General features: G+C 44.2%; 1 protein-coding gene across 1 annotated transcript in view; it reads left to right on the top strand.

The window, feature by feature from the left end:
- Positions 1-8,450, top strand: part of SDF4 (stromal cell derived factor 4) — a 75,835-nt gene extending 67,385 nt beyond the window's left edge. Inside the window, exons 6-7 of the mRNA XM_077457572.1 lie at positions 1,159-1,334; positions 5,632-8,450. Coding sequence (XP_077313698.1) covers positions 1,159-1,334; positions 5,632-5,808 — 353 coding nt within the window. The 3' untranslated portion in view covers positions 5,809-8,450. The remainder of the gene's footprint in view (positions 1-1,158; positions 1,335-5,631) is intronic.
- The last annotated feature ends 15,901 nt before the right edge of the window (positions 8,451-24,351 follow it).

Here is a 24,351-nt window from a genome sequence, read left to right as displayed (position 1 = left end):
TTCACAATATAAAAAAAAATTGGGCTAACTTTACTGTTTTATTTTTTTTTAATGCAAAAAAGTGTATTTTTCCCCAAAAAAGTGTGCAAATACAATGTGACAGAAAGTATTGCAACGACTTCCATTTTATTCTCTAGGGGGTTAGGAAAAATCTATAATGTTTGGGGTTCTAAGTAAATTTTCTACAAGTTAAAAAAAAATTTTTTTTTGCTAAACACCAAATTTTAGAGGCTTGGTTCTTAACTGGTTAAAACGTGCTTGGATGTTAAAGTGGTAGTAATGGCTTTTTTGTAATTTATACCTACAGGTAAGCCTATCATAAGGCTTTCCTGTAGGTACAGTAAATATCTCTTTAAACATGCATCGTCCACCGCGCTGTCCATAGAGAGGGCTGTGCCACGTAGAAGTGACATCATTGCTGCTCAGCCAATCAAAGGGCAGTTGCCCTCAAAACCCAGAAGGAAAACCAGGTGAAGATGACAGCCTTGTCAGCCGTAATAGCGTGCTGCTGGAGGGCTTAGTTTTTAGGTAAGTATTTCATAATGTGCTTGTATGCGATGCATACTAGCACATTGTGTACTTTATTTGCAGGGAGAAGTTGGTTGTTTTTATTTTAACTACTGCTTTAATCGTGGGTGAAGACTGACCCAGCTCTCCCTATCTTCAGGTAATCGCTGGCTGTGTGGTTACATGCAAACAGCAACAGACCGCTGTGGCTCCTGTCAGCCTGCAATTGCTTTGTACAGGTTCAACCACCTGTAATTTCTGCTGCTAGAATCCGTGGATTCTGCCACTGGACCAAACTATCCCTTGTGAATGAGGCCTAAGACTTTGCACACATTTTTTGTTTTACTGTACCTGGAAAGAAATGAACTGATTAAAACTGAAAGTTTAGCACAGTTCCTTTAAAGCTGCTTTAGCTTTGGTTGCTTGCTGAGATTAATAAATAAAATGGCACTTCATTGATTTTGAGTAATAACGCAAACAAAAAAAATCTAAACCTTTTGAAGAAATGGACAAGTGAATAAAATCATGTTTCCTATTCATATTCATGACGTTATGGTCTAGAATTGTTCATATTGGTTTGTAATGTATTATGTAGTTTGATGTACTTGTTGGCACTATTTAACGTACAATTCTTATTTATCTTTCATTCAGATCAGGATGGCGATAAGAAGCTGACCCTCTCAGAGTTCATTTCTCTACCTGTGGGCACAGTTGAGAACCAGCAGGCCCAAGATATCGATGACGATTGGGTGCGGGACAGAAAGAAGGAGTTTGAAGACGTGATTGATACCAACCATGATCACATTGTCACCATAGAGGAACTGGAGGTCAGTGATTACAGCTGTGCTAGTAAATGATTGTCCTTGTTACTATAGCTGTGGCCAGTTGTGTATCTTCGTCACATTTCTTATTACCTGTGCTGCATATATACCTACGTAGCTCTCGCCCTACACTAACTGTTACTTTTAGGCCTTGTACATTTCAGTTTCAGAATTTGTAACAGCAGAGTGTGCAGTTTGAAAATCCTTCAAGCTTTAAGCAGTCACTTTAAGCAAGCTTGCCAGAAGACCATATAAGCTTTAGCACTACTTGAAGCTTGTTAACTGTTTGTTTTTGTCTAGGGGGTGAGGAGAGCGGAGATATACTTGCCTAATCCACTGATCCTCTGACCGCAAAACATGTTGCTCCTGCAACCCCCCATGCTAGCTGTCTTGTGCATGGACTGTTCCTGATGTGATCATGCCCATGGCTCTAGACTTGAGGACAACCAGAACAGTCCACCACTGGACATGAGGGATTGCTGCTTTTTTTTTTTTTTTTTTTTTTTTTTTTTTGCGCCACTGGAAAAAAAAGACAAGTTAGCCTATAAAGTGTGGGCACAGCCCCTCTGCATGTGAAAATAAGAATTTTGTCTGGAATTCTTATTTATCATGGGAGGGTGAATGAATGAAGGCAGACCCTCCCATTCAGAGACCAATCAGAGAGAGGTCAGAGCAAAGAGAAGAGAAAAAAAAGGAAATGAGGAGTAACTGAACACTAACCGGACCAGCTTTATACAGCGGCACAGGGGCTTACACTGTGGAGGCGAGTTAACCCCTGTAGGGGCAGGGAGTGCGGTAATTTGTTCTACACACGGAAAACGCACCGGTGGTGATTCAGAATACACCAGGCACTGAGCACAAGTCACTTTTATTGAACTTTTGTGGAATTCTTCTGAAAAAACTTTCTGAGAAAAAAAAATTTCCTGAGGGTTTTTGTTTTGTTTACTTGTTTTTCTGTTTTTTTTTTCTTCAAAAAAATTTCAAACGGATTTTTATTTCATGTTTTTTTAAATGTTTTTGGAAATGTTTTCTTGTGTGAAGATTAAATAAGCTCAATAGGCTCCATATGCACGTATTTTGCACTATAGCACGTAAGCACTTTTGATTGTACACAGTCGCTAATTTCATTTAATTTTATTTTCATATGGTTTCTTCTACATTTTTTAGTAATTTGTAGATATTTTTTGCAATGTGATTTAACACATAAGAACATATGCAACATTAGCACTATTGAGAAGGCTGGATTAATTTTTAACTCATAAGTAGTATGCGATTTTTGCACTGTCCTAGGAGAAGGCCATAACTACCACCTTGATATTTATAATTTTATTTCTTATGCCTTGCAGTGGCCTTTTGGCCTATCCTCTGCTTCTAAAGTGCTCACAAGGATTTTGGCACCTTTGGTCATCCTTCTCAAAACTCGGGGTACCCAGGAGATGATCTGAGCAGCCCCTCCTCCCAATCATACTTCACAATGACAAGGGGGTGTTATGCCCCAGAGTCCAGTGGTGGCAAACCTTTGCACTCCAGATGTTTTGGAACTATATTTCCCATGATGCTCTGCCACATTTCAGAGTGCATGAGCATCATAAGAAATGTAGTGCCAAGGTTCGTTTTCACTGTGCCTAGACCATCCTTCCTTCTAAAGGTAGTTTCAGCATTCCATCTTAATGAGGACATTGTTCTGCATTTTTGTGCCCTACTCCTAAGCATCCAAAGGAGGTCTTGCTACATTGCCTGGATGTTGTCAGAGACAATAGATTATATCTATTAATTAAGGAATATAATCGCTAGAGCTTATACGCTTAAACAAGCACCCCCCTTGTACTCTTGCACGCACAATCCACCAGATTTGTTGGAGCATTCTAGGCCTTTAGGCCCCAAGCCTCTATTGCCCAACTGAATAAGACCACCTCTTGTTCTTCTGTTAATATTTTTTTCAAAGTTTTATCAGGTGCACGATCAATCTTCTGCCGATGCAGCTTTTTGCTGCAAGGTTCTTGCAGTGGCGCTCTGAACCCCATTTTTTGGCCTGTTGGCACAATTCTATTCCCTGGTTGTGCGCCACACTTGTATTCATTGCTTTGAGATGTCTCTGATTTATGAATAAATTCACAATGCACTGTACAATTAAGAAAAGAAGAATTTTTACTTGATTGCAAATTCCATATCTTAGAGTACACTACATGACACATGCCACCCACCCTAACTCTCCTTGCTACTCAGAATTTCTCGCTACAAAATTGAGTGGTATGGGGTAGCATTATTGGGTAGGTGCCCAGGGGTCATGTCAAACTTGCCAGTGTCCAATCCTCTTGAGGTATGAAGCTATAACCATGCTATGTGAATGGGTTGCAAAGGTCTTGTACTGTATTCCATGATGTGGAATTTACAGGTAATTCAAAAAATTCCTCTTAACACAAGCAGAGTAAACTCTCTTGATTCAGATCTGGTGTCGGCCTTTTGCAGCTCTGACAGTGTGGGGAGTTGTGTAGCAACACAAGGACCCAGTCAGGTTTGATACAGTGTAAGCAACATGCTGATAGGAGGGGAGAGCAGAATGATACAGATGAGCTCATCAGTCTGTTGCTGCTCCTTTGGCAAAGAGGGTCCTATAGGTCTCTGGCCCATTTTCATAATGCCAGGACTGTCCTTTGTGGCAAAGCTTGGTAATCTTAGGGCTGGATGGGGGGAAAAAAATACTAAGCCTTTGGCGAATCAACTGTCCCCTTAACTGGTTCCTGACCAGCTCATGCAGCTAAACTATTGCAGAATGGCTCTCTTGGGCGAAATCCCATATGGGTACTTCCTTCCCTTTTTCGGCCACCGTGTGGCTGCAGGTGGGACCCGATGCGTGTGGTCACGATTGCGTGCATGAGTGTCAGCACTGGAATTTGTGTGTATACACAAATCCCTGTGCTGTCAGAGGAGAGGACACGTGTCGTTTGTTCCTAGTAAGTAGGAACAATGATATGTCTCCCCTCCTACTCAGTCCTATCCCCATACCGTTAGAACACTCTGAGGGAACACACATTTAACCCCTTGATTGGCCCCTAGTGTTAACCTCTTCCCTGCTAGTGACATTTACACAGTAATCAGTGCATTTTTATAGCACTGATCGCTGTATAGATGTCAATAGTCCAAAAAATGTGTCAAGTGTCCGTCACAATGTCTCAATACCACTAAAAATCTCCGCCATTACTAATAAAATAATAGAAATGCCATATATCTTTCCCATAGTTTGTAGATGCTATAAGTTTTGCGCAAACCAATCGATATGCGCTTATTGCGTTTTTTTGGGGTTGTTTTTTTTTTGTTTTTTTTGTTTTTTTTTTTAATACCAAAAATATGTAGAAGAATATATGTCGATCTAAACTGATCAAGAAATTAGTGGTTTAATTTGGGGGATAATTATAGCAAAAAAAAAATTTTTTTTTTTTCAAAATTGTCGTTCTTTTTTCTTTTTTTTTGTTTATAGCGCAAAATATAAAAACCGCAGAGGTGATCAAATACCATCAAAAAAAGTTTTATTTGTGGGGAAAAAAGGGTGCAACTTTTGTTTGGGTATAGCATTGCATGACTGCGCAATTGCCAGTTAAAGCGACGCGGTAAAGGGGGTAAAATCTTCTGGGGCTGAAGTGGTTAAATAGTAAGTCTGTCAAATGTGCATTTAGATGTTTGCCTGAAATTCAGCTTTAATATTTCATTACTAACACCAAAACGAGGAGTCAGAACCAAATAACTGCTGCAGCCCTATTTCACAAGCAATTAGGAAAGGAGGAAGAAAGTCTAGTTTCTGCTAAAATGTTGGAACTGTTTGATTGTATAGAGTTTGCTTACTTTTTGATTATTACAAATGGTTTATCTTATTGGCACACTTGGCCTAATGTGTGTGTGGTCACTCTCCAACAAGTGTAGACTCATTTGGATAGATTGTTACATAGTAAGTTAACTTGAAAAGAACACATTCATCAAGTTCAGCCAATAGAAAATAATATGGATGAAACAACTGCATCCAGAGAAACCTAAACCCCCCAGTTGATTCAGAGAAAGTAACAAAAAAAAATGATGAAAGCGTGGTCCAAATTTCTCTGTCAGAATAAACATTTCTTCCTGATATCCCACAAGGCTTGTCCGTTTTTTATTTCCTTCCCTTCTCAAAAGTAATTTGTATTCTTCGCTTTGACCCCCGATCATGCAGAGTGCATCTCAGCTCTTGTTGTTGTGTTTTTTCTTTTTTTTTATTATTATTATTTTTTTTTTATCTAAAACCAAATACATTTTTTTCATTTGCATTTTGCAGGAGTACATGGATCCAATGAATGAATACAACGCTTTGAATGAAGCCAAACAGATGATCGCTGTAGCAGATGAAAATCAAGACCACCACTTGGCTCTAGAGGAAATCCTAAAGTACAGCGAGTATTTTACAGGCAGTAAACTGATGGACTATGCAAGGAACGTTCATGAGGAGTTCTAAACTGTTCCCGCTGTTCACCCAGATGAACCACCCAACCCTTTTAGCTGAAGAAGCTTTAGTCACAGGGACATCTCTCACAGTCTGATGAGAGAATATACACCAGTCTTGCTGCTACTCTACCTGTGTATTTCTAGTGTGCAGTATTGAGTGGGGAAATCGCCTCCCCTGCCAACTCACAACCTTCATGGCAGAATTTGCACATATGTCATGGCTTTGATTTTGCTTCTGTGATGTGCTTCATTCCATTAATGTAATTATAAGAAATGCTTGCAGAGTCCACTCTCTCTCTTCTCTGCCGCTGATCATCCTGGATAACGCTAAAAGAAAAAAAGACTAACCTGGATATGGCATATGCCAAGCCGTCCGTGTTAAATGTAATATATCAGAAGTCTTCGCTGTTAATAAGAACATTTATTTATGTGTAATGTTATGTTAAATACATATGTAAGACAAAAAATCTGTAATTAGCATAACATGCCCAGAAATATATTTTTTTTGTGTTGTATAAAGAGTATCTGTACTTTGCTTAATGTTAGTGCAGCTTTTTTGTGAGCTAACGTCTATGAGAAAGCAAAAAATTTGTGACAAATGCGTCTTTGTGTTTTGTTTTTTTTGTTCTCCTTCGGCTCTGATGGCTTCTAAGCTTTGTGGTGAGGGAGGTTCTTAGACATGGCAAAGAATTCAAATGAACTTGTACTAACAGTTTGAACCAATGTAATGGAGTAATAGAAGAACATTACAGTCACTGTAAATATTAGTTTCTTTCATATGCTGTCCTGTGCTCCCTAGAGTTCTGCCCCTCCTCACCAATCTTAGGATGCAGTGTGGCCAATTCCACAACCTGCTGAGAGGTGACTGCATTGCGAACTGTGAAACTAGGGGTTTCCAACAAGTCTAGCACAGACTTGTTTAAGATTCAGTATTTTCATACAACAACTTGGGTTCTTAAGGTATGTAGGGACTGTATAGTAATCTCTTATGCTTTTTACTTCTAATCTTTAGGGCATGATTTGGGAGGCAGAGACATTAATGTAGGACAGTAAAGAGATCCCGTCCATCTTAAAAAAAATAAAATAGTAAAATAAGTTTCCTGCAAAATAGGTATATACTCTCCTCTCCAGTAGCCACTGTTTGCTACCTTCCCTCCGGTCCAGCACTGCAACCTCAGTAAAACTCTATACCATTTGACACTTACAGTGGTGTTGAATGCTAGTGAACCATGCTGCATGCCTTGATTCCATTATCAGACCCCTATGCCTCAGCTGTGTTGTGTAGTGACTTTGAGATGAGAGTAGGCAAGAGACGGGTATCCGATACTCCCAGAAATGTCGACCGGAAAAAAGTCTTCTGGGGTTGCGTTGCTAGATTTGAGGGAAGGTAAGAGATGAGGGCTGCCAGAAAAGTGGCGGGAACTTGTGTTATGAATTATTTATTTTTTACATTATCAGGGTGCCTTTTAAAGAAACAATAACTTAAAGGGGAAACGAATAGGAACTGACCCCTAAAATGGCTTTACATTTTTTTTAAAGCTCTTTTTAGAGTAAATCTTTGCATTTCAAGCTAGGGTTCCCTCTTCATTCCCCAACAGTACATATTCAACTGTCCCTTTTCCTTTTGTCATTCTGGCTACCAGGAGCAAAGGGAAATACCCACTTCCCTTCCTCTCATGTGATGACAATAGTGATCAGTTCAGCACATGCCGCTTGACCTTTTACAGGAAAACAAGGGGATGGTGAATGTCACCGGTTTGATGTGTAATCATTGGTAAATGGGATTTATAATCTATTTAAATAATTTTAAGATTTGTTCTTCTATCAATGGCTACAAAGCATGTCTTTGTGGTAGTATGGGTTTCTTTTATATTTATGAGTTTCTTAAATTATGCAACTTGGGCATTTCCCCCATTTATAACATATTAACCTAATTTTCCAGAAGGAGTTTACAGTTAAGTGCGTTTTCAACTTTTTTCCTCAACTTCCTTCCTCAACTTCCTTCAACACTTTAAGTAGAGAACTCTGTATAGGGTAAACCATGTAGGGGAAGTTTCAGTGTAGAACTTACACAAATTGAAAACTTTGTCCTGGCTCCTGAAAGGACTGCTGTTACCTGTCATCATATATCCTGGGACTTTGCTCACGTGACCTTGGTTTCTTACTCCTATTACAAAGTAATAAACAAGAAATGCATAATAGAGAGTGAATATCTCTCGTTCTGGCGAGAGTTGAGACCACAAAAGTCCAAGTTCACCACTACAGCCCCTAGAACATCCAAGAAGACATTCGGTGATTGAACACTCTGGTGTCTACTAAACTGTAAAACACGTTTTGGGTAAGATTACTCCAGTGGGTTTTTGTAGCAAAAAAATAAAATAAAAATCCTGCAAGAAAATTAGTTTTGGCTCAACACATCGTCATGAGACTTTCCTTTGGCATTTTATGTCAGAACACCAGTTGGGGAAAGTAAAGGGAGAAAGAATGGGCTATAAATGGTACTGGTATTAAATATGTAATTTGTTCATAATTGTTGCTTGCCTCCTTTAGGCCTATCTGTGTCATTTATGTCTTTTTGAGTTTATTTTTGTAAGACTAAGACTGATATCAAAACTTTTATCATGCTATAAATAAAAGATTATTCTGGTCTTATTTCTTTGTGCAGTGTGTGTTTAACCACTACAATACAGGGCACTTTCACCCCCTTCCTTCCCAGCCCAATTTTCAGCTTTCAGCGCTCTAGCGCTTTCAGTGACAATTGCGCGGTCATGCTACACTGTACCCAAATGAAATTGTTATCATTTTGTTCGCACAAATAGAGCTTTATTTTGGTGTTATTTATTCACGACTCCGTTTTTTTTTTTTTTTTTGCGATATAAGCGCAAAAATAGCGGAAATTTGGAAAAAAAACAATATTTTCTTTTTTCTATTTGAAAAGAAATCCAATAAAATCAAATTTTGTCATAAATTTAAGCCAAAATGTATTCTGCTACATGTTTTTGGTAAAAAAAATTCCGTTAAGTGTATAATAATTGGTTTGTGTGATCACGGGCATATGTACGCAAATGATCATGTACATATGTGTGCAGGTGATCACGTACATATGTGTGCAGATAATCATTGGGACATGTGATTTTAGTGGGACATATGTGGGGGACATGTTTTTATTATTAGGGACATGTGTTTTTATTATTTGGGGACATGTATGTTTTGGGGACATGTGTGTTTTGGGGACTGTGTTTGTACTGTGTGGTGTGTTGTGTGTTTACACTACACTGATGATCAGTGAGTAAAAAGCTGTAAAAAGCAGCCCATACTCACTGATCATCAGCCGGCTGCAGCGTTCTGCTCTCCTCTCCTCAGCGGTGACTTCCGTGTGAGGAGAGGAGAGCCGATTGCCTAGCAACCGGCTGTTTGTTTACATCACATGACGGCCGTGATTGGACACGGCCGTCATGTGATCAGGAGGGCCAATCACAGAGCCCTCCTGCCGATCTGAGATGTGCCGTGTCCGGGTGACACGAGCACATTGGGATCGCGCCGCTGCGCGAGCGCGATCCCGCTACTCCTGAAGGACGTTCCTGAACGGCCTGTCAGGAGTAGACGGCTCCCACCCGGCCGTATATATGCATTGGCCGGGTGGGAAGTGGTTAAGGACCATCTCCTGGCAAGTCTACATTTTTGATGAACTTCCTACCCATGTGCAGCTCCCCGAGGTTTATTTTATTGCCTCTTTCTGTAGAAATTTGTCATTTAAGTCCAGGTGTCCTATCCATGCGCTTTGATCTTTAGCTACCAGCCCTGTAGACCGGAAGAGTCATGATGATACGGGTCTGCAGAATTGGGAGGGGGGGGGGAGGGAGGGAGTGGTGGGCAGTCCGATCACCTTGCTTGGGTGTCTGGTCTGCTCAACTGGAAACGCTGTTTAGCAGGCAACATTTGCCAATCTGCTATGCCTAAAAGGGGCTGGTGGTTGCATGATGAAGCACTGCCCAAACAGTAAAGTTGAGACACTGTTTTTTGGTTTGCCCAGCAGCATTCAAGAATTGTTACATTTTAACTTAAGTTTGCGAATTAAAGGGAAAAAAAAATGACGATTACAACTCCATAAATTCATGTGTGCCAACTTTATTTACTCGGTGAAGAATAATAATAATGTCCCTGAGGACATTTAGCAAGGCCCTGATTTAGGAGTATATTCCATCCAAGATAATATATCAAAACCTAAACACAAACTAGTGGAGCAAGAGCGCGTGAGGGAAGCATAGAAGCTTCTGTTGGGTTTTTATTGACGTCTGTTCTCTCACTTCCTCTTCCAGTGACTATAGACAGAATGTAAGGAGGAAATCTCTCCAAGAAAACAGTGTTCTGATGTATTTGAAATTGGTCACCAGGTGTGTAGTATCTAATGTGTGAGAGTAAAATGTTCTGTTTTGCAATGTTGTTCCCTAGCAGCAGAAGGACAATGGCAAACAACTGACATGGACATATGGCAGTTGCACATTTTACCACTACATTTTTGTGTTTTTCTGCCTTTCAGTAACTAAAACTCTGCATAAATAAATTTCTGACATGTCACAATATACAGCAAATATATAAGTTTTTTTTTTTTTTTTTTTTTTGTTTTTTGTTTTTTTGCGTGAGCTAAGGGTAGATGTATTCCAGGAAATAAAACTCAGTTTCATTGTGGGCCGCATGATTGTCCTCAAAGGGCCGGTTGTATCTGTAAGACTGTATCAATTTATCCAGGACTTTTTTTTCTCATTGAATAAGTACAGGAACTCAACCATGCCCCCTACCAAACTGCATCGAACAATGGGTGTGGGAGAATCGTAAAGGGGCAATAAATACTAGGAGCGCATTGTGTATAGAGGTCAGGGATGCACTACATATGGAGTGCAGGGATTAGGGGTTTGCTATGCATAGTGTGCAGTAATCGGCTGTTCACATCTCACTTCCACCCCTCCTGCTGGGTGTGAGGGCCAAATGAAATGGCCTGGAGGGCTGGATTTGGCCCGTGGGCCTTGTGTTTGACAGGTGTACTACATGAATCCTCTGCTCTTACTCAAGACGGCTGCTGCTAAACATGCTAGGGGGTGTTCTTAAAAGTGATTTCTTAATAAAATAAAGCATAGAAAACGAATGGATGGGGGAGTTTGCTTTGAATATTAAAAATGAAGTAAATAGCGTTTTTGGTTTGTGGTGCTGAGGTGCAGTATATTTCGCTTTTAAAGGATAAGTTCACGTTTTGGAACATGTTACATGTTTCACCCATATTTAGAACGGGTTACATGTTCCAGCAGCTGCTGCCTCTCTCCCCCTCCCCAGTGACAGTGGGCGGGCATGTTCTCCGGGCACCCGCTGTCACTTTATGAAAATAAACGTGGCCATGGGAGGCTCCGCCTACTCGGCCATGTCATTCATTCACAGTCCTCTGTGAATGGGAAGCTACATGTTTCCAGGCGCCAAGTAAAAAAAAATGCACATTCTTTTACCTGCAAAAAAAAAATGTGCATTTTATTTTTATTTTTTTAAAGTTGAACTTCTTTCTAGTGCCGTTGTCTTGGCTAAGATGTCTACAGTCTCCTTTCACCCATATTGTAACTTTGAAGTAAGTCACAAGGTAAGAGGCTTTGGCAGGGGCTGATCTGTGTCAGATTTTTGTGATCAACAAGGATTTGTGTGATTGTGTTCTCTGAGCCGGAATCTCAGTCTAGGAAACAGGCGCTGACCCTGGATGATGCCTGGATGTCACCCTGAATCGAAAAGCACATAACTACATTATCACTGATTTAGTACTGGTAAGTGTTTTATCTTTAATCCGTATTTGTGATGGCTTTTTATCAGTTTATAATCTCTGGGCAAAGCTTCAGTGAATTAATGCACACATCTGTGTAGAGTGTTGAAGATCTTCAGCATTTATATTTGGCTGCAATCCTTTTTTTTTTTTTTTTAACGCGTTATCAATACAAATAATGCAAATATTTTAACTACAACAATGGTTTAGGGTTGAGGGCTGGATTTACATTGATTGTGCATTGGCAGACTGGATACTCTCAGGCAGATGAACTTTGTAGTCTAAAATCCTGATTTGGAGTGTGGTGAATGCGTTCAGCATGAGTGAGCATAGCAGCATAAAATGACCAAGCTACAGCAAAAAGTTAAACCAAAAGCATATGGTAAAATTAAAGATTTTGCCTGCCTGGTAAGTAGCAACTCTAATGTCTGTCTTTAGAAGCTTTGCACGCCAACAGCGGCGTTTCCTATTGCAGTCTCTTGCTGATACATGCCTGTTTTTTACTCTGCATTTTGTAAGTATTCATTTTACTTGCGCAATAAAGATATTGCCAAACGGTACTTCACTATAGTTCCCTCCTTTTTATCCCATTTTGGGTACTATTTTCCTTGGATGATTATTATGAGCATGGGAGATTTGCTTTGTGAATCAATGTAAATCTGCCATTTTCTGGCCACCATTTCAAGCCTGAAATGACCCCTAGACTGAAAAGCTAGGGGTCCATTCCATACGATGGGTGGGGACATTGGAGGGGGTATTGCGCACCTCAAATTTTGGAGCACTTCGCACTTTATGAATTGAAGCACATAGTTCACTAATATATGGACGTTCACCTTTTAATTGTTATGTGATTATTTAGGTTATTGTTTTGTAGTGTGTGTGTGTATGTATATGTATATATATATATATATATATAATATAATTTTTTTTTTTTTTTATATTGGTATCCAACTCATCTGCTTGTTTCCAATGCTGCATCCCCCCATTGCTTGCTGTTGTTCCTCGAGGAGCTGCTATGGCACCATTGTGTTTTATGTGTTCCAATTGAAGAATTCTTCTGTCTAGACCAGGGGTCTCCAAACAAAGGACCACTTTACTGTCCTTCAAACATTTTTAGGGGGCCAGATGGTGGCCAGTGGGATTAGAAAATGCCCCATCAATGGGAGTAAACAAATGCCCTATCATTTGCATTAGTGGGAGAATAGTGGCCCATTGTTTGTATCAGTGGGGGGGTGGAATAGTGGCCCCTTGTTTGTATCAGTGGGGGGGGGAAATGGTGCCCCCTTGTTTGTATCAGTGGGGGGGGGCAAATGGTGCCCCCTTGTTTGTATCAGTGGGGGGGGGGGAAATAGTGCCCCCTTGTTTGTATCAGTGGGGGGGGGGAAATAGTGCCCCCTCTTTGGCCCATTGCGAGTCTGCGGGAACACCTGTTTAAAGGCCCTTGAGTAATCGGCCAAAAGTGTTACTAGCCTTTTGTAAAAAAGAGGTCCAGTACTACTGGTAAGCATGCATTTGTTTTATCTAAGGTGGCAGTGTCTCTGGTGGTCAGCTGCACATGGGAATTTAAGAAAGACAAAAACAGAACATTCCATAGCTTAACCACTTGCTTACTGGGCACTTAAACACCCTTCCTGACCAGACCAATTTTCAGCTTTTGGTGCTCTCACACTTTGAATGACAATTACTCAGTCATGCAACACTGTACCCAAATGATTTTTTTGTCCTTTTTTTCCCACAAATAGAGCTTTCTTTTGGTGGTATTTGATCACCTCTGGGGTTTTTATTTTTTGCGCTATAAATGAAAAAAGACCGAAAATGTTGAAAAAAAAAACGCATATTTCTTTGTTTCTGTGATAAAATTTTGCAAATTATAATTTTTTTTCCATAAATTTTGGCCACAATTTATACTGCTACATATCTTTGGTAAAAATAACCCAAATTAGTGGATATTATTTGGTCTTTGTGAAAGTTAGAGAGTCTACAAGCTGTGGTGCGAATCGCACAAAATTGATCACACCTGATGTACTGGTGGCCTATCTCATTTCTTGCGACCCGAACAAGTCAGGAAAGTACAAATACCCCCCAACTGACCCCTTTTTTGAAAGTAGACATTCCAAGGTATTTAGTAAGATGCATGGTGAGGTTTTTGATGTTGTCATCTTTTTCCCACAATTCTTTGCAAAATGAAGATTTTTTTTTTTTTCTCACAAAATTTTCAATGTAATAGGTTATTTCTCTCACATGGCATGTGTATACCACAAATAACACCCCAAAATGCGTTCTGCTACTCCTTCTGAGTATTACGATACCAAATGTGTGAGACTTTTACACAGCCTGGCCACATACAGAGACCCAATATTGAAATAGCACCATCAGGCGTTCTAGGAGCATAAATTACACATCTTATTTCTCAACCACCTATTACAGTTTTGAAGGCCCTGGAGCACCAGGACAATGGAAATGCCCACAAAGTGACCCCACGTGGCACTGACAGATGGCACTGGAGGCAGATGGGGCTGGCAGATGGCGCTGGCAGATGGGGCTGGCAGATGGCGCTGGCAGATGGGGCTGGCAGATGTCGCTGGCAGATGGTGCTGGCTAATTGCTCTGGCAAATGGGGCTGGCAGGTGGCACTGGCGCTGGCAGGTGGCACTGGCAGGCGGCACTGGTGGTGGCACTGGCGGCACTGGGGCTGACGGATGGCACTGGCGGCACTGACGGCACTGGGGCTGACGGCACTGGGGCTAGTAGGTGGCGCTGGCAGGTGGCACTGGCGCTGGCAGGTGGCACTGGTGCTGGCAGGTGGCACTGGCGCTGGCAGGTGGCACTGGGGCTGACAGCACTGGCGGCACTGGGGCTGACGGATGGCACTGGGGCTGACGGATGGCACTGGCGCTGGCAGGTGGCACTGGTGCTGGCAGGTGGCACTGGGGCTGACGGCAGGCGCTGGCAGGTGGCACTGGCGGCACTGGCCCTGGGCTGACAGATGGCACTGGGGCTGACAGATGGCACTGGGGCTGACAGATGGCACTGGGGCTGACAGTTGGCACTGGGGCTGACAGTGTAACAATTTATCACTTACAGATCGCTCTCCCTCCTCACACGCTGTCTCTGTGTGAGGAGGGAGAGACACGGCAATGGGAGATGATCTCATATGTTTACATATGAGATCATCTCCCATTGGCAGCTGCGATTGCGCTGTGAACAGCCGCTTTATTTGCCTGTCTCCGGGAGACACGGCGAATACAAAACTTCCCCCGGCGGTGCGCATTGCGGAAGTAAACACGAGGCCGTCCAGGGACAGCCAGGCGAAGGAACCCGCCTGCTCTAAGGCCGTCATTCGGCCATAGGGCGGGCGGGAAGTGGTTAACTCACCAACCAGTCTGCTAACCGACCAAATTAACCTGTCCAACAGTCTGTGTTAAAAACAGGGGTTTAGTTAGCACGCATTTGAAAATGTATGCGTAAGCTGTAAGGCCTCTTCACGGCACCCTGTGTATGCTTGCAGGCCTAACCGCTAATGAATTTATGAGCGTCTCCACAATGGAACCACATACGTTAAATGGATAGATGAGGAGCAGGTGGGCCTGGAGGCAGCCCAATCCCCCTTAAAGGAACAGGAGCACACTGGACTCCCAGCACGTAGCACAGTGGCAGCGAACATGCCCAGTGTGTCCCCGGACCATATTTACACCAGCAACTAACAAATGGCTCCTGCCCCCACCTATAACTGGCCTTCACAGCAAGAACACATGGAAGGGCAAACGCATAAAAGACAAAAACCGAACATTCCATAGCTCAACTCGCCAACCGACCAAGTTAACCTGTCCAACAGTCTGCATTAAAAACATTGTATTACCCACCTAATACTGTGTAGGTACCCTATTTGCAGCCCTGACCCATGGTTGCCACTAGATCGCTGCAGGTATACTTGGGGTATTTGGCATCAAGTTATCAGGCTTTATCATTTAAGTCTATGAGGTGGGACCTGCATGGGTCAGACTTGTTTTTCCAGCACATCACTCAGATGGTTTGTTGTCTTAAGATCTGGAGAATTAGGCCAAGGCAACACCTTGAACTAATTGGTATGCTCCTCAAACCATTCTTGAAACTTTTTTGTAGTGTGGCAGGGCACGATATCCTGCTGAAAGAAATGCCACTGCTGTCAGGGAACACAGTTTCCATGAAGGGGTGTACTTCAACAAACACATAAATGGCAGGTTTCCCAGCAAAACATTGCCAAAAGCATAATACTGCCTCTGCTACCTTCCCTTTTTTGTGTCCTGTTGCCACCTCTTCCCTAGGTAAGCACCACACAAACCTGATCATCCACATGATGTAAAAGAAAATGTGATTCATCAGATCAGGCCATTTTCTTCTATTGCTCCATGGTCAAGTTCTGATGCTCACTTGCCCATTGTAGGCATTTTGGCTGTGGATTCAGATCATAATGGGCAGCACCTTGTCAGTCTACAGCTACACAGCCCCATACACAACAATCTGCAATGTCCATATTTCTCTTTTGTTCATTGATGGGCACAGTATCTTCATCTTGACCTTAGGGTTATATTGTCGACTAGGCAGAAAGTGTTAAAAACAGCAACACTTGCACAGTACCATCCAGGGGGTGGTCCTACTGGCTATAACCCCTCACACTGCATCCATCAGCTCAGTTTTTTTTCTGCCTAGTGTAGGAGAAAGACCTGGCTCCCAGTGGGACCATTGGTACTGGTATTTTTTTCTTTTTTTCTGCATTTTTGATTCCTGTGATCTACAATCAACCGTCGGGCTGGGTGACAGGTTGGATAATATAGATCCCGTTAGTCTCACCATCCTGGTCATTGAACGTGAGCAGGCCCTAGCTACGTGCTGGGTCAGCCACAACATGCCCCGTCTGATCCAGGGGCAGCCTGTGATCTATATGCTCTGGGGCACACATATGACCGGGCTACTGCTGTCTGTGTCACAGTGTGCCATGGCCGACAGTCCCGCCATACTGCTTGGGTGATGGGTCTGTCCGTCGAATGCGTCCAGCAGTCCCTGCAGGAGGGGTAAGTATGATTCCACCTGTCTTGGCAGGATGGAGCACCTGGGCATTCCCTGGGAAGTCGACGAGGGGACCTCTCACTCTCCCTTTGTTCTCTCCCTGTCCCTTCCCTCTTCTCTATGCTATGGGTCGCTGTGTGACTGGGTGCATGGGGGTGTGGTGCACGTACCTGGCAGGGGGTCCTCCGGTGGGGCTCTGGGTGTTGGGGATCCGCTCGTCATCTTCCCTGTTTTTGGGCCATTTTTCTGTAGCCACAGCCAGTTTTGTCCTTCAGCCATTTTATGGAAGTTCGGCGAACAGTTTCTCGGCGCCCTCGGACGTTTTTGTGGAGGCTGCCATTTTGTATTAGCCTCAGATAGTTTTGCCTCTAGCGGTGGGTGCTTGTTTCCTATTAGAACAGTGCGTTTTTCACACAGACACCTCATGGATGACACAGGGGAGAGCGGACAGCAGCAGCACAGTGCAGTACTTGGGTCAGGGTGGTGAGTCCTGTTGGGGGCCCCTCAGTCTGTGGCAGCTAGGAGGGTGGGCATTTTGTGTGACTTGCCTTAGGTCCCTAAGTGGTGACAGGCAGGTGTGGGCCAGCATGGCGTCAGAAGCTGGCGCTTCTTCCCCAGGCATCCCTGTTATTGCAACTGGTTCCCCTGCCTATGGATGCTCTGTCGGCGGTCCTGGAGGCCTTTGTTGTTGGGGTGGAAGCGGCATGCGGGCGCAAGGGGGATAAAAATGCCCCCTCCCTCCACCGTCTTCTAGGGAAAGCTCTGATTCAGACTCAAGCCCCACTGTGACAGGCGGCCCCTGTTTTGACGTGTCACAGGATACAGACCAGGACTGTTCGGACAGTGAGGATGACTCCTTGTCCGGGTCAGCTCAGGAAAAGGGCGCTTGTAGGAGCACTTATTACAGTGGTGCGGGATACCCTAAAGATGGAGGATACGGCGGGGACATCTACAGAGCTGTCAGTCCCTTTCGGGTCCCACAAGCCAGCCTGCATGGCTAAAGTGTTTCCTCACCTTAGCTGGCGGATCAGTTGGTGCAGGGCCTTAAGTATGTCTGTGATGCGGCCTTAGATACCGACCCCTTGCTTTCTAGAGCCTCAGTATCAGCAGTGGTGCTACATCGCCTGATTTGGCTGAAGTGCTGGTCTGCAGACCAGGCATCTAAGAAAGCACTGGCGGCCTTGCCCTTCCAGGGAGAGAGGCTATTTGGAGCCTCACCGGATGACATTATTAAGAATGTTACTGGGGGTAAGAGTACATTGCTCCCACAGTCCAGAAAAGGTAAGGAGCCAATGCCGTAGGCAAGGGCCCTCCTTTTCCGCTCAGAAGCTGATTTTTCGTCAACCGGGTCGGCAGGTAAGCGTTCCCAGTCCGAGAAGGTGCCTGCTGAGGGACAAAAGCGTCCCTGGTTTCGCAAGCCAAACAAGCCTGCGAGCAAATCTGTTACCGCATGAAGGTTTGCCCTGCCCGCCTCTCCGGTGGGGGGGTCGTCTTCAGGAGTTTGCAGCCCAGTGGACCTCCCTGCTTTCTGACCAATGGGTCTGCGAACTGGTTTAATCAGGATACAAGATAGTTTCTTTCTTGTCTACCAAACAGATTTTTTTACCTTCATCTTCTTCCGGCTCATCGGGAAGTCCTGTTCGGGGCAGTACAGGATCTGCTGGTGCGGGGGGTGATAGTGCCTGTACCGGCACCGGAAAGGTTTCAGGGATTCTACTCCAATCTGTAGTCCCAAAGAAGGAAGGGGTCCGTCCGGTCCTGAACTTCAAGGCCCTCAACAGCCTTGTGGAAGTACAAAGGATCAGGATGGAATCAGTTCACTCAGTGGTCGCTGCACTCCATCAGGGGGATTTTCTGGCATCCCTGGACATCAAGGACTCATACTTTCATCTCCCCATAGGCATCAAGCATCAGACGTTTCTGCGATTTGCAGTCGGGGGGAGGACTACCACTTTGTAGCTCTCCCTTTTGGCCTGGCGTCGGCACCGAGGGTCTTCACCAAGGTGCTAGCCCCAATTTTGGCTTTGCTAAGGCAACAAGGGATCGCAATCATGGGTTACCGGGACAACCTCCTTCTGAGGGCAGCTTCCACCTCAGAATTAAGGGAGGACGTGGCAATCACCATGCAAACTCTTCAGGTGTTTGGTTGGGTACTGAACCTACAGAAGACTGTGTTGGTGCCGACTCAACGCCTGGAGTACCTGGGCCTGCTTCTGGACTCCTCAGAGGCGAGAGTCTTTCTCCTTCGGACAAGCTGCAGACTCTTCAAGGTGCGGGGGAAGTTTTTGGTGTCCCACAGGTGGTTGTCGCTGTGTTTTTGCATGAGAGTCCTGGGTCTCATGGTAGCCACTTTCGAGGCGGTACCGTATGCTCAATTGCACACTTGAGTCTTGCAAAAAGAGATCCTGTCCAAATGGACGTGGTCTGGGCTCTGCGGGTGTATCTGTCTGCTACGGCTCCTTTTCGGAGGTCGGACTCGCTGGTCCAAAGAAGGGACTGGCGGTCTCGGCCACCATTTCTCGGTGGATCAGACAAATTATGGTTCAGGCTTATGCCATAAGGGGGAGGGCGACTCCCTTTCCTGTCATGGCACATTCTACCAGGGCAATTGGTGCCTCTTGTGCTTTCTGACATCAAGTGTCCGTTTCTCAGGTGTGTAAGGCGGCGACCTGGTCGTCCGTTCACATTTTCACTAAATTTTACAAGGTTGATGTGAGCGCATCTTCAGATGCTTGCTTCGGCCGCAAGGTTTTGCACGTGGCTGTTGAAAGGTTGCAACTTTTCCATTGAGAAGCTCTGGTTGTTATGGGTGGAGTTATTTCTTGATGTTCCTACCCCTCGTTTTTTGACACTGCTTGGAGACGTCCCTAAGGTCAAAATGAAGATGCTGTGTCCATCAATGAACGAAAGAGAAAATAGGATTTTTGTACTCACCATAAAATCCTTTTCTCTGAAGTTCATTGATGGACACAGCCCCCCACCCCTCCTATTTATGTTTGTACTGGTTTTGATGAACTGAGCTGCTAGATGCAATGTGAGGGGTTATATCCAGTATACCTGGGCGGTACTGTGCAAGTGTTGCTGTTTTTAACACTTTCTGCCTAGTCCTCTCCTAAAGGGGCGATATAACCCTAAGGTCAAGATGAAGATGCTGTGTCCATAAATGAACTTCAGAGAAAAGGATTTTATGGTGAGTACAAAAATCCTATTTTTCCTGCTTTCAACACCTCAATTTTAGGGACTATGTGTTTACTTGCTGTCTAATATATGCCACGACTTTCAGATGCCATTATAATGAGATAATCAATGTCATTCAGTTAACCTGTCTGTAGTCATAAAATTATGGCTGATCGATGTAGATCAATTCCCTGCTGCAGCATCTCACCTTGTGACTTGCTATTATTTTGCTTGATCACTAGGGGAAAGGAGACTGAGAAAATGCTTTTCACAGCCTGCAGCAGACCGATATCATCTTGGCCTAGACAAAGTCACTGACTGGAGCTCAAGGGTGGCTTTTTACCCATCCCCATCCTGGCCTGTTGTAAAATGGCACCTGGACGGGAGCAATATTATCCGGGAGGACATCATATGATGTCCTCCCACTCACACACCTGGTGCATACCATAGGGGGTGCGCAGCGACATAATCTGTCACCTGCTGTGTCCACTGAAAAGACCAATTATTGTACTGGGTCTGCCCTAGTACCATGTGATCACTGTGAATAGTGCACAATGGCTTTCAGTCATAGCCATTCATTGTGTACTATTGTGAACAGTCCCAGTGACCGCATGGTACAAGGACCAGTCCCAGCGTACCTGTACTACGTGAGAGCTGTGGCCAATCACCGCTATCACAATAGTACACAATGGCACATGAATGCATGCCACTCACAAAAATTACTACTTATAACAGTGATCAGATTATAACTGTAATAAACAATTATTAAAAAAATCCTAATCACCTCCCCAGAACAGTTTAGTATCATTGGACTGATCTGGTCAAAGCATGTAGAAAATGTCACCAGTCCGTGTCCCTAACCACTGCCAAACCAGTCATACAATGATGCTCTACTGCTTTGGTGATAGTATGTAAAAAAAAAAAAAAAATTGAGAAAAATGTTAATTTCTTAGCTTTCCAAAAAATATATCTTCAAAAAACTCACCATGCATCTTACTAAATGCCTTGGGCTGTCTACTTTCTAAAAATGGGCCATTTGGGAGGTATTTGTACTGACCTACCTTCATAGAAAGGAAATAGGCCATCAGTATCAATCAATTTTCAAATATATATATATATATATATATATATATATATATATACCAGAGTATGTAAACTATAACTTTCACACAAATAGTGATGGCCGAACGGTTCGCCCGGCGGTCGTTTCGCGGCGAATTTCCGACTTTCGCCGTCCGCGGGTTCGAACGCCTTTTTCCGTCGTTCGCCCCGGCGGACTTACGTGTTTAATGTATACAAGAACTTTAACCTTTCGTGACACGTTTATCATGTGTTACAGGACAACCAATTGAGACATGACAGCTCATGGACACTTGGACATTCCCCCTAACCTATAAATACACCCGATCCGGTGGCCATTTTACATTCTTTCTTCTGTCACTGTAGGGAAAGGATCCTGTGTGGAGTAGGGACAGAGAAAACGCTAGCTATTTGGTACACAAAAGTTCTTTTCAGGACTGGTATAGGTGTTAGGTCAGCAGCCTGAGTTTCTTTTGTCAGTTTAGATAAAGGGACAGAGCGCTGTATGCTGCTATTTTAGGGACAGCTCAGCCAGATTAGTCTTTCTTCATCATCATCATCATCATCATCATTAGCTGTTACTATCAGGTCCACAAAAGAGCTGTTCCAGCTAATCGTTCCAGCCTACTCTTTTTTGCCAATTTGTATAGGGACAGGCAGGAAGCAGTGTGTCAGGCAGTGAGGATAATTTTAAAGACTTGCTGTTACTATTAGTTCCACAAAGGTTCTTTTCAGGACTGGTATCAGTGGTACGGTAATAGGCTTGTACACGTATAATATTCTTTCTTCCAAATATAGAAAGAATATTATACTTGACTGCTGCCCTTCTGCTGCAGTCTGCTAATCATTCACAACTCACTTGTTCCACAAAGCTCTTTATCAGGACTGGTAACTTGGTCTGTCTAGGGTGCTACGGTACATAGGCTTGGGTGCGGTACAGTCTGCTGTTCTGTAAGGACCGCTATCGGTCCACAATACATAGGGTTGCCGTGCACTACTGCTGACCGCTGCCCTATACTGCAGCAGTCCTTCATTGGTATAGGGACTGACGTACAGTCTGCTAATCACTAACACACAACCTGCTTGGTCCACAAAAGTTCTTATAAGGACTGGTAACTTGGTATAGGGTGCTACGGTACATAGGCCTGAGTGCGTTACAGTCTGCTGTTCTGTAAGGACCGCTATCGGTCCACAATACATAGGGTTGCCGTGCACTACTGCTGACCGCTGCCCTATACTGCAGCAGTCCTTCAGCGGTATAGGGACTGACGCACAGTCTGCTAAACACTAACACACAACCTGCTTGGTCCACAAAAGTTTTTATAAGGACTGGTAACTTGGTATAGGGTGCTACGGTACATAGGCCTGAGTGCAGTACAGTCTGCTGTTCTGTAAGGACCGCTATCGGTCCACAATACATAGGGTTGCCGTGCACTACTGCTGACCGCTGCCCTATACTGCAGCAGTCCTTCATTGGTATAGGGACTGACGTACAGTCTGCTAATCACTAACACACAACCTGCTTGGTCCACAAAAGTTCTTATAAGGACTGGTAACTTGGTATAGGGTGCTACGGTACATAGGCCTGAGTGCGTTACAGTCTGCTGTTCTGTAAGGACCGCTATCGGTCCACAATACATAGGGTTGACGTGCACCACTGCTGACCGCTGCCCTATACTGCAGCAGTCCTTCAGCGGTATAGGGACTGACGTACAGTCTGCTAAACACTAATACACAACCTGCTTGGTCCACAAAAGTTCTTATAAGGACTGGTAACTTGGTATAGGGTGCTACGGTACATAGGCTTGAGTGCGGTACAGTCTGCTGTTCTGTAAGGACCGCTATCGGTCCACAATAGATAGGGTTGACGTGCACCACTGCTGACCGCTGCCCTATACTGCAGCAGTCCTTCAGCGGTATAGGGACTGACGCACAGTCTGCTAAACACTAACACACAACCTGCTTGGTCCACAAAAGTTTTTATAAGGACTGGTAACTTGGTATAGGGTGCTACGGTACATAGGCCTGAGTGCGTTACAGTCTGCTGTTCTGTAAGGACCGCTATCGGTCCACAATACATAGGGTTGCCGTGCACTACTGCTGACCGCTGCCCTATACTGCAGCAGTCCTTCATTGGTATAGGGACTGACGTACAGTCTGCTAATCACTAACACACAACCTGCTTGGTCCACAAAAGTTCTTATAAGGACTGGTAACTTGGTATAGGGTGCTACGGTACATAGGCCTGAGTGCGTTACAGTCTGCTGTTCTGTAAGGACCGCTATCGGTCCACAATACATAGGGTTGACGTGCACCACTGCTGACCGCTGCCCTATACTGCAGCAGTCCTTCAGCGGTATAGGGACTGACGTACAGTCTGCTAAACACTAATACACAACCTGCTTGGTCCACAAAAGTTCTTATAAGGACTGGTAACTTGGTATAGGGTGCTACGGTACATAGGCTTGAGTGCGGTACAGTCTGCTGTTCTGTAAGGACCGCTATCGGTCCACAATAGATAGGGTTGACGTGCACCACTGCTGACCGCTGCCCTATACTGCAGCAGTCCTTCAGCGGTATAGGGACTGACGTACAGTCTGCTAAACACTAATACACAACCTGCTTGGTCCACAAAAGTTCTTATAAGGACTGGTAACTTGGTATAGGGTGCTACGGTACATAGGCCTGAGTGCGTTACAGTCTGCTGTTCTGTAAGGACCGCTATCGGTCCACAATACATAGGGTTGCCGTGCACTACTGCTGACCGCTGCCCTATACTGCAGCAGTCCTTCATTGGTATAGGGACTGACGTACAGTCTGCTAAACACTAATACACAACCTGCTTGGTCCACAAAAGTTCTTATAAGGACTGGTAACTTGGTATAGGGTGCTACGGTACATAGGCTTGAGTGCGGTACAGTCTGCTGTTCTGTAAGGACCGCTATCGGTCCACAATACATAGGGTTGCCGTGCACTACTGCTGACCGCTGCCCTATACTGCAGCAGTCCTTCATTGGTATAGGGACTGACGTACAGTCTGCTAAACACTAATACACAACCTGCTTGGTCCACAAAAGTTCTTATAAGGACTGGTAACTTGGTATAGGGTGCTACGGTACATAGGCTTGAGTGCGGTACAGTCTGCTGTTCTGTAAGGACCGCTATCGGTCCACAATAGATAGGGTTGACGTGCACCACTGCTGACCGCTGCCCTATACTGCAGCAGTCCTTCAGCGGTATAGGGACTGACGTACAGTCTGCTAAACACTAATACACAACCTGCTTGGTCCACAAAAGTTCTTATAAGGACTGGTAACTTGGTATAGGGTGCTACGGTACATAGGCTTGAGTGCGGTACAGTCTGCTGTTCTGTAAGGACCGCTATCGGTCCACAATACATAGGGTTGCCGTGCACTACTGCTGACCGCTGCCCTATACTGCAGCAGTCCTTCA

The sequence above is a fragment of the Lithobates pipiens genome, unplaced genomic scaffold (assembly GCF_037356315.1).
Source record: "Lithobates pipiens isolate NorthernLeopardFrog02 unplaced genomic scaffold, aLitPip1_a1.2 Scaffold_27, whole genome shotgun sequence".
In the NCBI taxonomy this organism is placed as follows: domain Eukaryota; kingdom Metazoa; phylum Chordata; class Amphibia; order Anura; family Ranidae; genus Lithobates; species Lithobates pipiens.
This window is presented reverse-complemented; position numbering and strand designations above follow the sequence as displayed.